The following is a 14,190-nucleotide window of genomic DNA, read 5'->3' on the forward strand; positions in this document are numbered from 1 at the left end:
TCCACTAAGATATTGGGCCACATGCAACTTATCTTCTTCTTTTTTTCTTTTTTTTTTTTTTTTTTTTTTTTTTGGTCGAACACATGCCACTTATCTTACTTCTGACTTGTTATCTCATCCTTTCTTACCTCTTGAGGTAACCCTATTCCTTGCTAGCTGATCATTTCTTACTGCTTGAGCTAACTGAAGATATTTTTAACTTGAAGAATATTCCGAGCTTAATGACAAGTTAAATCCACTTAACAGAGAACGGTCGGATTAAATCCAAATGGGTCTCTTGATATATGCAATATTTACCAACAATTAAAGGAAAAGTATGGTTAGTGTATGAAGATAATCACATGACATGAAAATTTTCCAGGAAAAATGGAAAAGCATTGGGTAGCTATCACCAAATCGGGAATGCGTTACAAAACAAGGAGTCAATATTTATTCAGAAGACTTTATTCTAGAGAAATGCAAAACTATTTTTGGAAAGAAAAAAAAATAACCAAAGCCTACCCTAATTAAAACCTTCCCAGTTTCGTTTTCCCATCTCACAGTTTGTGCGATCCTTAAATATGTCATTAAGGTGTTAGTGCATACTCTTTTTTCTTTTCCTTTTTTGTCTTTCTTTTCTACTACTTGTTTTATTTTGGGTCATTTTAGTTCCATTCCTCCTAATCAACCTAATTGTTAGACTGAAACTTTATTTTTTTTTAAATATTTTGATCGAGATCCTTAGCATCATTTAAAAGATTTGACTCATGCATTTATGGATTTAGTGTCCCTAAAAAGTCCCCAAAATTAGGAAATTTAGACAAATTCAAATAATATTTTTAAAATATAATAAATACTTAAAAATCAATTTTAGAGTAATAATATTGTTCTTCACAAAAGTTATAGCAAAAATAATAATAATAATGCACCCACATAATTATTAACATATTTTAAAAAATAAATATTGATATTTTAAAACATTAAATAAATACATATCAATACATTTAGAAAAATTAAAAATGGGTACAAATAAATTAAAAAAATATAGGTACAAATACAAATAAAAGTATAAAAAATATGGGCACAAAAATGAATTAATATATGGATACAAATTAAAACTGAAAAGAAAATTGGTACAAATTAAAAAAAAGGGTTGCAAATTAAAAATGGGTACAAACTAAAAATAAAAATATATCATAAAAAATTTAGCAATAAATACAAATATACTAAATGTAACATTTCTAACACTAAATGAATATATTTAGAAATAAAAAATATTTAATATTGAAATAATTAATGACGTTTATTAAAATCTAAGAACCTTAATCAAAAATTGAAAAAGAAGAAGGTTTAAATCAATGGAGTTGGAAAAATAGGGATGAGAACCTAATTTTTCCTTTTATTTATTTTTAGCGTTGGTCTAAACTACTCTAATATGTCATTAAGGTTATTCAAAATTGAGTTCACATACATGAACGAGCTATTTGATTAATTTGCTTAATCTGTTAATCTATATATATATTTCTGAACTTCACTACTCAATTCAAATAGATTGTCGTACTACTTTAATTAACAACTAACTTAACCCATATTTATTTTTTAACTTCACTACTCAATTCAAACAGACTACTTTAATGAACTAGCTTAAGCCAGTTGTTTCTTAACTTCAAAATACTCAGCCAGACAAATTGCACGTACACAATATTGGATCATTTGGTCATGTGGGTGGCCCCACTTTTTCTTCTCTTAAATCTCCGCCGTTTATTCTCCCCTCCCTTTCTTTATATAATAACTCCTCCCCCCCTCTTTGTTTGTCCAAGTTCTAATTCTCTCATTTAGCAAACTGTCACTCACCACCACCTCCCTCTCCCGTCTCATCCTCTGCACGCCATTCCCTCAATTCTCTCTTTAAGAAAAACCAATGGCCTGCTTAGAGGTCTGCAAGGAGGTGAGCACATATTAGAAATTAACAATGATCTCTCTCTCTCTCTCTCTCTCTCTCTCTCTCTCTCTCTCCAGCCTGCCTGCCCTCCTTCACAAGCTTCATTTTTCTTAATTTTTCTTCTTATATGATGTTAAATTCTCGGAGCAAGTACCACTTTCTTTTTGCTCCTCAAGAAATATTAGACAACATGCATTCTTGGAGTATATCAAGATTGTTGTGCGAAAAATAAGTGTAAAACTAGTAACTATGTTTATTTATTTGTTTATTAACATTTCCCTTTTCTTTTTCAGGGTCAGTTCAAAGAAGATCAAGATGCATGTACTCTTGATGGTACGGTTGATATGCATGGCCGCCCTGCAATCAGAGCAAAATCTGGAAGATGGGTTGCTGGAATCATTATACTTTGTAAGCTCCATATCACCAAACCTTTTGAAATAAGTTTTAACAAAAATTCAAGAAAAAATAATATTCAAAACAAACAAGATAAATTACTTAGTCGATTTTTCTTTTCTGGTTTTTGTATGTAGTAAGCACACTTCTTTTTTCTTTTTTGTTTATATTATATGATTGTTAAATTGGTTAGTCTTAAGGTCCTCTACTTTTGGGTGGCTTTTATTTTTTCTTTTCTCAAGAATTTTTGAAACAAATTGGATAGATAGGGTCTTTTCTGCTGAAATGAATACTTGTTTATAGATAAGCAGTTGAAGAAGAGAGGTGTGATTCTCAATAAATAAGGTGAAAGGGAAAAGGACAATATAAGTGGAAGGAAATTGCAACATTTGGCACTGAAAACCAAACCAAGTGTTGCAGGAGTGTTGCTGCATGCTGGGTTATAGCCAGCCCATCACCATTTCAAAGATAGACATTGATAGCTGAAGCGAGAGGAGAAACATTATTTAGAAACAGGACCACGGCGTGTCAATTAAATAACATAATGTTATGTGTGACCTTATTTGCACATAACATGATTTTATTACACCGAAATGCTATGTGTTGGTGAATCATTTTCATGCAAAGAGACATAAGACGTCTTATTATTTAGCCTTCGGTTCTACTTTAATCGAAGTGACTCAAAACTGAAGAACTGGGTAGACGACATGACAAGAGAATTGAGGAGAGGGAGTGAAGGTGAGGAAAGCATGCATTCAAAGTAATGCGTGTAGACGTAATAAGTGTCTTAATCTTGCATTACATGGATTACCGACACGTGTCTTTCTTGAAAATTTACATTACAGAATCTTTGTTAAAATTTTGGCAGGAGCTAGAACCCAAACTTCGAACGATCCCTGTTAATATGTCTTGGTTCATCTCTCAGTTTTATTTATTATCATTTTTACTATGTGTTGATACTTTTAATTTTTAATCTTTAATATCAGACAAAAATAAAACAAAAAAGAAACAAAAACAAAGAAAATGAATAAAGGTACATGATTGAAGTACAAAAATAGCATTTGTGTCATTTCATTGACATAGTTTTTATTTCTTCTAAATTAATCAAATATCTTCATACGTATATGATGTCATATATTTTATGCATGTCTGTATTTTACAAAGCATACTACAACTTTCATAAATAAAATAAAAAACTATCATGACACAAACACGTTATAAACACATAGGTTTGTCGCTTAATTTTGTCGAATTTAGTTATATTAAATATTATCATTGGGTTTATGATGTCCTACTTTGCACCATACTACTATAGTTGTGTAAAATTAGGTCCTTATACAATATTTCAAAGCATGATTGTAAATCAAATAACTTGGTCACGCCCTAAAGCTTTTTTTCTTTTTGGTGTTAAAAGGAAAAAACCAATCAACTTTTCTTTTAAAATATTATAGGTATATATAATATAATATAATATGTATGTGTATATATGTGTATGTATATACAAAGGATTGAAAGCAAGACTATTAGGCAGTGAAATGGTTACAGGCCACACATCCATTAATTTCACTGTTTCACATGAACCTAATCCATCTATAAGTGCATGCTTTACGACTTAAGCATTTTCTTATGGCGCTTTCTATCACTCTTTTAAAGAGAGCCTCTCTATGTGGTTGTCTTTGCTGTGCTTGTCAAGTAGCTAAATATATAGTTTGAGTGCACATGTATGATGACTGATGCTTATTAATGACCGGCCGATCCTCTGGTGGGAGCAAGGAAGAGTCTGATTTCGGTTAACTGTGATTGAAACCGAAGGCGGACCAATTATTAATAATTGAGACCTGTCGAACATGCTTTTCATCAATTCTAGCCATATACGGGTTTCGATTTTGTTCTCGAAACGTTTTCGGAGAGATTTCTCTTTTCCAAATTTCTTAAAATCCTTGTGTCTTGACTGCTTTGTGTAAGCAACTCGGAAAGCGATTTCTCTGATCACCTGAAGCCTGAAAGTGATGCCCTTTGGAATCTTTGTTCTTTTTTTTCTTTTTTCTTTCTTTTTTTTTTTTTTTTGGGTCAAACAATAGATTTTGTTAGATTAAATGTTAGACTAGCCACCAACGGGGTATGAACCCACACCGTCATGCATGAGTATTGCCTTTTGGTTTCGCCTTGTGAAAACTATGAAAAACTGTGTTTCATTTCATCGAAATACAAGAAAACTGATACATGGTAGCAAACTTATATAAGAATTCATGTAACCAAAGATGGTTGACATAAATAATTTAGACACAACTCGTTGTATATTTTTGAATCATAACCTTCTGACCCTTTTCTTTAAATGTGTCGTTCAATGAAAAACCAGTGAATCAAGGTCTGGCTACCCTAGCATTCTTCGGAGTCGGGGTGAACTTGGTCTTATACTTAACGAGGGTGTTGCAACAGGACAATGCGACGGCTGCTAACAACGTGAGCAAATGGACCGGAACAGTTTACATCTTCTCTCTTGTTGGTGCTTTCCTCAGTGATTCGTACTGGGGAAGATACAAAACTTGTTCCATTTTTCAACTCATCTTTGTCATCGTAAGTAACCCCACCTAGTGGGATAAGGTTTTTTTGTTGTTGTTGCTTCTGTTTTGAATTTGCGACTAAACGCAGTACCTTGTGTATTACTTACTTTTCTTTTCCATGCGATGTTTATGACGCTTGCGTGCATTTGACAACAGGGTCTGGTATCGTTGTCGCTGTCCTCACAGCTCTTCTTGCTGAACCCTAAAGGTTGTGGCAGCAAAGCAAATCCATGTGGATCTCATTCAAGCTGGAAAATTTGGCTGTTCAACCTCTCTATCTACCTAATTGCCCTAGGATATGGTGGGTACCAACCAAACATTGCAACATTTGGAGCTGATCAGTACGATGAGGAGCACAGCAAGGAAGGGCTCGCAAAGGTGGCGTTTTTCAGCTACTTCTACCTGGCTATGAACCTCGGTTCCCTTTTCTCCAACACCATATTAGGATTCTTTGAGGATGAAGGAGTTTGGGCTATTGGGTTCTGGGCATCCGCAGCGTCAGCATTTGCAGCATTGGTCTTGTTCCTTGGTGGGACTGCTAGGTACAGGCACTTCAACCCCAATGGCAATCCCCTCTCGAGGTTTTGCCAAGTCTTAGTTGCAGCGATGAAGAAATGCAGGGCGCATATGCCACAAGGTGAAGAGGACTTGTACGATGAGAGTAACAATGAGTCTTCGAATAGCAACCGAAAGATCCTCTACACCCATGGATTCAAGTAGGAGTTTAACTTAAACTCCTTAAATCATTCTACGTTCTTAACTTCGCTAATTTACCTAATTCTTTTTACTACTGAAATACAGAGCTAACTCATTTCCATCGACATTAACTGCAGGTTCTTGGACAGGGCTGCATATATCTCATCAAGAGATTTAGACTACCAGAAGCAGGGCATTCGCAGCCCGTGGCGTCTCTGCCCGATCTCACAAGTGGAAGAAGTGAAATGCATTTTAAGATTACTCCCAATATGGCTCTGCACAATTATCTACTCAGTCGTTTTTACACAAATGGCTTCCCTCTTTGTAGAGCAGGGAGCTGCCATGAAAACTACCATTCCAAACTTCAGCATCCCACCAGCGAGCATGTCCAGCTTCGACATCATCAGCGTGGCAGTTTTCATTTTCATTTACCGACGGATTATAGACCCGTTTGTAGGCAGAATAAAGAAATCAGATGCTAAAGGGCTTACCGAGCTTCAACGAATGGGTGTTGGCCTTGTTATAGCAGTCCTGGCAATGCTTTCAGCAGGAATCGTTGAGTGCTATAGACTAAAGTATGCCGATAAAGAATGCCCGCATTGTGACGGCTCAAGCTCCTTAAGCATCTTCTGGCAAATTCCTCAGTATGCATGCATAGGAGCTTCAGAAGTTTTCATGTATGTGGGTCAACTGGAGTTCTTCAATGCACAAACACCAGATGGACTGAAGAGCTTTGGAAGCGCCCTGTGCATGACATCCATCTCGCTCGGTAACTACTTTAGCACCTTTCTCGTGAGCGTGGTCATGAAGTTCTCTACTGAGGATCACATGCCCGGATGGATCCCCGGAAACCTCAACAGGGGTCACCTTGATAGGTTTTACTTCCTCTTAGCTGGCTTGACATCAATAGATTTGATAGTCTACATCGCATGCGCCAAGTGGTACAAGAACATCAAGTTGGAGGGAAGATTTGAAGTAGATGATGATCAAGGAAACTTGAAAGTCTGATATATAAGTTCAAATCAAGCAGACATGTTAACAACATATGCTAGCAACTTATATTAAATAAGAAGAATGAGTTTGGCACAAAGTTGGCGTTCTCTTCGCATCTGCGCTGCTCCAGCACCGTACTTTTTTCAATCCAGGCTTGTTTGGTGGGTAACTTTTGGTTTAGGTCTCAGATCTCCCCTCATTCTCATTTGTTTGTTTTACTGCTAGCCATAGAATTAACATGTGCTTGTAGAGAAACCTATTGTAATATCATGGGACACTTTGAACTTGATAGACTAGCACTAGGCTCTGCATAACTCTCATACAAAACAATTCTCTTCCTGTTAGAAGACAGCTACGGCGAATAAACATTAAAGCATATACCGAAAACAGCACTAAAAAGAGGAAACTATATCACAGAAGCTTGATCTGCCATAGGTTTACTAAACACGGTCATGCGTAATGATTTCGCTCTTTCCATATATAGAGATTCTTTCCAAAATTTACAGGACACTGTTGAAACGTCTAAAATTCTTAGTGACACAATTGCTCTACAGTATTGGACACGAAGTTGATAAGTCTTTTTTCAGCCATTCTCGGAACGATACTTCACAAGATTTATCAACTAGTTGAACTGAAACTTCAATTCAAATACTAGCAGCTATAAAAAGAAAATTCCTCACACGTTTGAAATCAACCTTCAACTTTACGAACTTGGATATGGTGAGAAGACTCTTTACGCCAGATTGGTTGTGCACCGCTTTGGACGAGAGTTACAAACTGTCCCTCTTTCAAAAGATCCTTAGCCTGTGCATGAACATATGTATACATTTTGATCACATACAATGACAATCGAAGCAGATAATGAAGAGGCAGATTGCAACACCAGTAATCACTAACCACTAGTAGCTTTATTGCTCTTGAGAAAGTCTCCTCCGCATCATTTGAGAACCGCATATATATGGGGCGGACACCGTGATAAAGAACCAATCTGTGCTTAATTCTCTCTCTGCTAAGCACAAAATTGTGTCACAAATTTAAGAATGGATGGAGAAAACAACTTTAGATTATACAAGGATTTCCAATCTATTTCATCCAAAGTACAAGCACAAACCAACACTAAAGTAAAAGTTGTTTTTAGAAAAGGCTTGCCGTCAACATGTGACCCGAAAAGAATACCACAACTTATTTGGATACTGGGCTTACTCGTTTGTGAAGGCAAAGATTGTTGAGCAAGGACGATAATGGCTTAAAAGCACAGCCATGGAACCTGTCCTTGTGAAAACAATGATGGGTGTATTGAGACTGTTTGCTATAGTTGTGGAATGGAAAGCAAACATTTCCCCCATATGTTTCTGTGAAAAGCATCCACTAAATAATCAGATTAATCAGGCTAACCGCAGCCTATGCAAAACATTTAAATTCAATCAACGCGCCACCAAGAAATTCCGTAAACACATGCAAAAAAATATCAGACCAAAAAGAAATCAATGCATACCTTAAAGGTCCTCAGTTGTATTGGAGGAATAGTGCTAATTGGTAGACTTGACTCAGTCCTTAATGCTACAGTATGCATCACTTTGACAGCCTTCAACGGATACCTAGATTTGGAATCACAGAATTTATAAAAACACTTTCACAATTAGTCCACATAATGTGAGCGGTTGAAATACAAGCCGGTTCCATTTTTGAATCAAACCAACAAATAACTTAAGCCATGCACAAGAGAAAACAAAATAAACAGAATAACCCAAGGTTTTCAAATAAGATTCCCCTGTTAAAGTGAAAAAATTAACCCAAATATAGGATTACTTGCTCTCTCACTACTACAAACCTTCGTATGGAAACAATTGAATTGGTCACGCGGTAAACAAACTCAGTTTCTAACTTAAAGAGGAAGGAGGGAAAAAAGAGAAGGGGGAGGAGGGGGGGAGGGGGAGGGACATTTAAACCAATCTAATTCATCTTTGATGTAATGGTATAACAAGCTCACAATCCAAAAACAACCCTGACAAACTGATGCATGAGATAACCAAATTACAACCAGGACCAGCACACAAAGTGAATAAATTAAGCACTAACTGTATCTTACCGGGAATGAAATATAAGGTAGTCAGGCAGTGCAAACAAAATTTTCCAATAAAATAATGTCAAAATGCAATAAATAAATTAGTCGGACAATCGATATTATAGATATTTGCAAAAATTTGATAAGGCAATAAAAATCGTTGTTGATCATCCAAAGATTGAATTAAAAAATAACACCAGTCACTGATGAGAAATTTCACCATCAAAGTGACGCAATAACTACACGTAAATAGTTTGAATTTCTATCCTGATGGAATCCAGAAGTATATACTGAGACCACCAAATGTCAAGTAAGACTTACTTTCCATGGGCAGTTTCTCCAGAAAGCATGGTTGCATCAGCACCTGCTCTTACTGCAATTGCAATGTCAGAGACTTCTGCCCTGGTCGGCGTAGGATGACCAATCATGCTCTCCAGCATGTTTGTTGCTACAATCACTGGTTTCTGCACATTGCGACACCTTCTAATGATGTCCTCCTGTGAAGATACAGAATACTTAGTTACAGAATGAGGTTCACAATCCATCAGTAAAATTTAATTTATAGAAATTAAGGTTTTAATACGACGAGGGTCAGAATTAAGAAATGCACTTAGATAGAATATAATTCAGTTATTCCTTCTCCCCATGTTTCTGCACTAGGTTCCAGCCAGTCAAATGATCCTTTGTGCCCTCTCCACAAGGAAATTCCTCGTCAATTTTCCTAAGATCTTAGATACCCTAATCACCACAAGAAAAATGGAGAATGAAAGGTAGGTATGCTTACTCAGCACCAACTGAATTAGGGAAAGCCTGCCCCTCGAAAGGTAACCTTTTCCTTCACTCCAATTTTCTTTGGACCTTTTCAATTAGTTGATGCCAAGAGATCAAGGCACATAAATTGTCACGCAAGATACGACCTAGGTAACTTAAAGTCCAGTCACATAATTCTCCACTTAATGCTCTAGCTAAGATACATTGGAAGTGGAAAAATACAACAGTGATCAAATTACCTGCAACAGAGGAACTTCCTCAATTGGCAGCTCAGCTCCAAGGTCTCCACGAGCAATCATCGCCTATAAAGTCAACCGATTAAAAAATAAAATTAGATAAAAACCATTTCTGATGGTAAAGATTTAAGGGTATGTTATGAAAAAATACGAACCCCGTCAGATGCAGAAATTATTGAATGAAGATTTGGTATAGAGTCCGCGCTTTCTATTTTTACAATAACATGAATATCTGCATTACAACCTACAGAAGGGGTGCATAAATTCAGTTTAAAAGTGTACTATAAACGACCACAAGGAAAAAATGTTAATGGATAAACTGATAAGAAATTAAAAAGTTTACCTTTGAGATAATCTTTCAACTCGTGTACCACTGCAGCATTTTTTACAAATGATACAGCATAGAAATCAACTCCATTGTCCACTCCAAACTTGATATCTTCCCAGTCCTTTTCTGTAGAAGGGACCAATATAGCAGACCACTAAATTGAAGTGATGTGCCTCCTTGGGATTGTGAACACAAAATGGAAAATGGTGATCGTATAAATACCATTAACACTGAAGATACCTGTTATTGAAGGCAGAGTTGCACTTTTTCCACGCACGTTTAGATGGCGCCTTGATTTTAGTTCTCCACCATCAACTACCACACATTTAACCACATCTTTTGTCTTTGACTTTACAGCTAAAGACATCATTCCACCTAGCACAATGACATGACATATCATCAGGTCCCTTAAACAAATGAGTAGATAAAGAAAAGGGGCGGGGTGATGGGGTTTGAGAAAAACGCTCTGTCAAAACATAGTTGATGAGCTTTAAGAATCCATTCAAGAAACCCTAACCAACAGGCTAAAGTAACAGTTACAATTAGTTGAATTTACTGAGTCAAAAAACACTCTGAGATAAATATAGAGTCCCATTCCTTCTTAAGAGGGATCCCTCTTTGCAAGAAATGGAATGTACAACATTGATGGCCTACCCCGTAATTTGGTCTAATGATCCGAACCAGTCAAATTTTAGGTCTCCAATTAAGAATCACTCCTGCGAAAATCAGCCAAATCAGGAATCACTTAGCCATGTGATTATCCTCATTATCAATGTGATTAACCTCATTACAATTTAAGTATTTGTCAAGAGCATTGTACTAATCATTATCAAAGTGATTATCCGCATTACCCATTTGGCTGAAATTTAAAGAAAAAGTGATCTTTGAATGATGACCCGCAAGGGACGGTTCAGATTGTCGGACAAATTGGGGTGTGGGCCCACATGTGATCCCTTTCATTTCTTCAAAAGAGGGGTCCATCTTCGGAATTTTTGCTGTTATTTATATAATGAGGCAATTTCAGGAGCGGACATCCACACCACTCTTGAAAATAGTAAAGTCCATTTCTACCATCCTTGTGTTCTTGCACCTAATCCATTTATTAGTATGTGTGTGTACAAATGTTCCTTATCACATAGTAACATGTCAATCTAGATCACTCATCAGGTGGATTCCTTTCTTCTTTCTAAAGAAAATAACATGCTAGATACCTGGTAAAAGAACATGACTCTATGTATATCAAAGGACTGACTTGTTCACTCCCGAATCCTGATATAAGGTATCTTTGACTCAGTATGACATTACTCCGATTGCATCTAGAGCAGTCAGAATTAGTGCAAGTTCATTTTTGCTATCTCCTATCCCAACAAATTGAGGTTAACAACAGCAGCTAATCATAAAACAAGTCTAGTCTATAATATGGCATTTCCCATCAAAGTTAACCAAAGCAATAAGTTATAATGCACAGCAGTTAAACAAGACATTAATCTATAGCATAATTACATCTCAGTTACAGAATTTTAAATCTTAGTGGAATTACGTGCATAAACAAGGGCCCTAAATTTCTTTCATGAACTCGAAAGAGTGAACAACTTGATTTTCCAAATTTCTGACACTTTAGTTACATGACCATATCACAAGGGATGAAAAACGAAAAAAAATTAAATCATCGACAAGTTTATCACCCAAGAGATACAACTTGCTTACCATCAACTAGAATAATGTCACCAACCTCCACGTCATTCACAAAGCCGTCATAGTTTACGCTAACAGTGTCTGCAGTGCTAACTCCCCGTTTAATTGTAAAGTTAAACTCTTGTCCTTCTTTAAGTAGAATCGGCTGTGGTACATCTCCACTCCTAACCTCAGGACCCTGCACGAAGAATGAAAACCTATATAACAACTATAACCTCAAAAGTTTTGCATCAAAAGAAAAGAAGAACGAATGAGAATTAGATACTAATTCCTTGACACAGAAGACACTAAAAATTGCATACAATGTGATAAATATGAGTGTTCTCTTATGAGTAGTGCAGCAGATATTTGAGAGTGCCAATCCAAATTAACACATAGGTAAACGTTAAAGAAAGTTTAAAACTAGAAAGACAAAACTCCAGCTCCTGTACAGAGTATGAAGTATACAGACCACAAACTGGGAGTAGTCTTCTACGGTAAATATAATCAAAGTTTACATGAAACAGAAAATTTGAGTTCAAGAAAATACAAAATCATATATAAGGAAATGAGAACTTTTAAATTATGAATCAAATCCTAGTTTGATCCACGGCATATGAAATGATTGTAGCATCCAATGCAGCCATTCTCAATTGGAAAAACCTGTGCTCTTAGCTATAAGTTAAATAGGCTATAACCAGGTAAAGAATGAAAGAAAACTGTGCTCAGCATACCTTGGTGTCCAGCATTATTGCTATAACCTTGTCTTCAAATTGAGAATTGTATTCTTTGACAAGTTCAATGGTTTTCTGATGAGATGCATGGTCTCCATGTGACATATTCAAACGTGCGACGTTCATTCCAGTTTCTGCCAGTTTCCATATCATTTCACGTGAGCTTGTCGAAGGACCAATCGTACATACTATCTTAGTTTTTCTTTGACCATCTGAAAATACCTTCGGCTGGCCCACAACATACTCATCAGACTGAAGTTCAAAAGTTGAGTCCAGATTCCCCTGAAACAATACACTTTCAAGGTTATAGATTTATTACACACATGGTTGATACAATTAACTGCCCTCTCATGGCACACACAAATTTCACTACAAAAGATAACAAGGCTGGAAAAAAGTATGTAAGCACCCAATGCATTACTATCCATTTAGCATATTTCATAAATTGTATGCTGTAAACAATTTAACAATCCCCGAAAAGCTGCTTTCAGCCAATTAAAAGGAACAGGCATTGTTCATTTATCCTAAACTTTCTCAGCAACCAAACAGAACAATCATTATATAAGTAAACGCTATAGGTGATTTTAAGTCTAGTTGAAGTAAAGGAATCGATTTCTGCTCAGTTGCCTACCAATTAAAAAACCCATGATCTCAAAATTTGAAGTTTTCACAGTTTCAGCATAAAATCCGAGGCAAAATTGAGGTTAGATCGTAAAACTAATTCACAATATGGGGCATAACACAACTCCTTCCAAGCACATGCAACATCCTTTAATTCCCCAACATGGAATTCACACTCTCAACACACCCCTCGCACGTGTGGTCGTTTAATCCTAGACAACATAGCAGGTGGGCCGTTGCCCCCAACACGTGGATATCATGCTCTAATACCAGAAAGGAAGCTATGGTTCAACCATAAACCCTATTGGCAAGGGGGAGTACCCAATTCTTTATAAGCATGCGCAAGGTCCCTTAATTACTCAACAAGGATTAACGCTTTCAACAAAATCAACAGCCGTTAAAAAACCGTATTAGGAAAAGCAAGGAAAAAGTACTTGGAACAAAAGGAAGACAGAAACAAGAAAAAGAAAGCTTACAACGCCACCAAGAGGACCGTTAACATGGCCTCTGCTGCTGTCCTGGGTGATCCCAATTGATTTAACAGTAAAAAATTGCTTGTGGTTCTTGTGGTTGTGGGCATATTTTCCTCTGGGTCGGCAGTCGAACCCAACGGAACCAGTCAGGCACTTGGAGGAAGCCAATCGATCAGCGGCCTTAGTCTTGCCAGGTTTCAAGACTGACATTCTCGCGGGAACATTAAGAGTCGCCATTGAAGAAAAGCTTGGAGAGAGAGAGAAGGAAAGAGAGAAATTTTATGAGATGATAGGAATGAAGTGAGAGAGAGAGAGAGAGAGAGAGAGATTTTTGTGGTGAAGGAGGAGAGGGAAACAGGAGGACGAGAGAGTGTCTCGTTGGAGGCTTGGAGCAAATGAAAAGGAAGACGTCGGTCCAGGATTCGGACTGTTGGGACTGATTTTTCTCTCTCGGTCTAGAGTCTGCAAGGTCCCCTTCCTACTTTTTATTTTTTTATTTTATTTTTAATTTCACAGGATCCGTCATTTAGTACTACATTTTAGTTGTATTCTTGTTTATTTGTGAGTAAGATGTACTCAAAAGCGAATTTCAACCGCTACTGTGAAGCTCAACCAAGTTTCCTGCCCCTTAGTCTCATTTGTTCAAAAATAAAAAGTGTTATTATAGTACTTAATGTTGCTATAATAGTATATGGGGTGTTTATTATGTTTTATGCTTATA

The 14,190-nt window shown here is 36.5% G+C and overlaps 2 protein-coding genes across 2 annotated transcripts; one reads left to right on the forward strand and one right to left on the reverse strand.

The window, feature by feature from the left end:
* Positions 1 to 1,792: 1,792 nt before the first annotated feature.
* NRT1.5 (nitrate transporter 1.5) lies at positions 1,793 to 6,856 on the forward strand. Its single transcript, XM_068450793.2, has 5 exons — positions 1,793 to 1,927; positions 2,215 to 2,329; positions 4,674 to 4,891; positions 5,035 to 5,594; positions 5,712 to 6,856. The coding sequence occupies exons 1-5, from the start codon at positions 1,901 to 1,903 to the stop codon at positions 6,580 to 6,582; spliced, it is 1,791 nt and encodes a 596-aa protein (XP_068306894.2). The 5' UTR covers positions 1,793 to 1,900; the 3' UTR covers positions 6,583 to 6,856.
* A 164-nt stretch (positions 6,857 to 7,020) lies between these two features.
* Positions 7,021 to 13,949, reverse strand: PKP3 (plastidial pyruvate kinase 3). The gene is made up of 12 exons (XM_068450796.2): positions 13,473 to 13,949; positions 12,376 to 12,657; positions 11,675 to 11,840; positions 10,208 to 10,342; positions 9,983 to 10,093; positions 9,795 to 9,883; positions 9,643 to 9,705; positions 8,954 to 9,129; positions 8,063 to 8,165; positions 7,771 to 7,919; positions 7,465 to 7,573; positions 7,021 to 7,371 (listed from the first exon to the last, which is right to left on the reverse strand). Exons 1-12 carry the CDS (start codon positions 13,704 to 13,706, stop codon positions 7,258 to 7,260), a joined length of 1,731 nt encoding a protein of 576 aa, XP_068306897.2. The 5' UTR covers positions 13,707 to 13,949; the 3' UTR covers positions 7,021 to 7,257.
* Positions 13,950 to 14,190: the final 241 nt, after the last annotated feature.

The sequence above is a fragment of the Pyrus communis genome, chromosome 6, assembly GCF_041283825.1.
Source record: "Pyrus communis isolate YQ-2024b chromosome 6, ASM4128382v1, whole genome shotgun sequence".
Lineage (NCBI taxonomy): Eukaryota > Viridiplantae > Streptophyta > Magnoliopsida > Rosales > Rosaceae > Pyrus > Pyrus communis.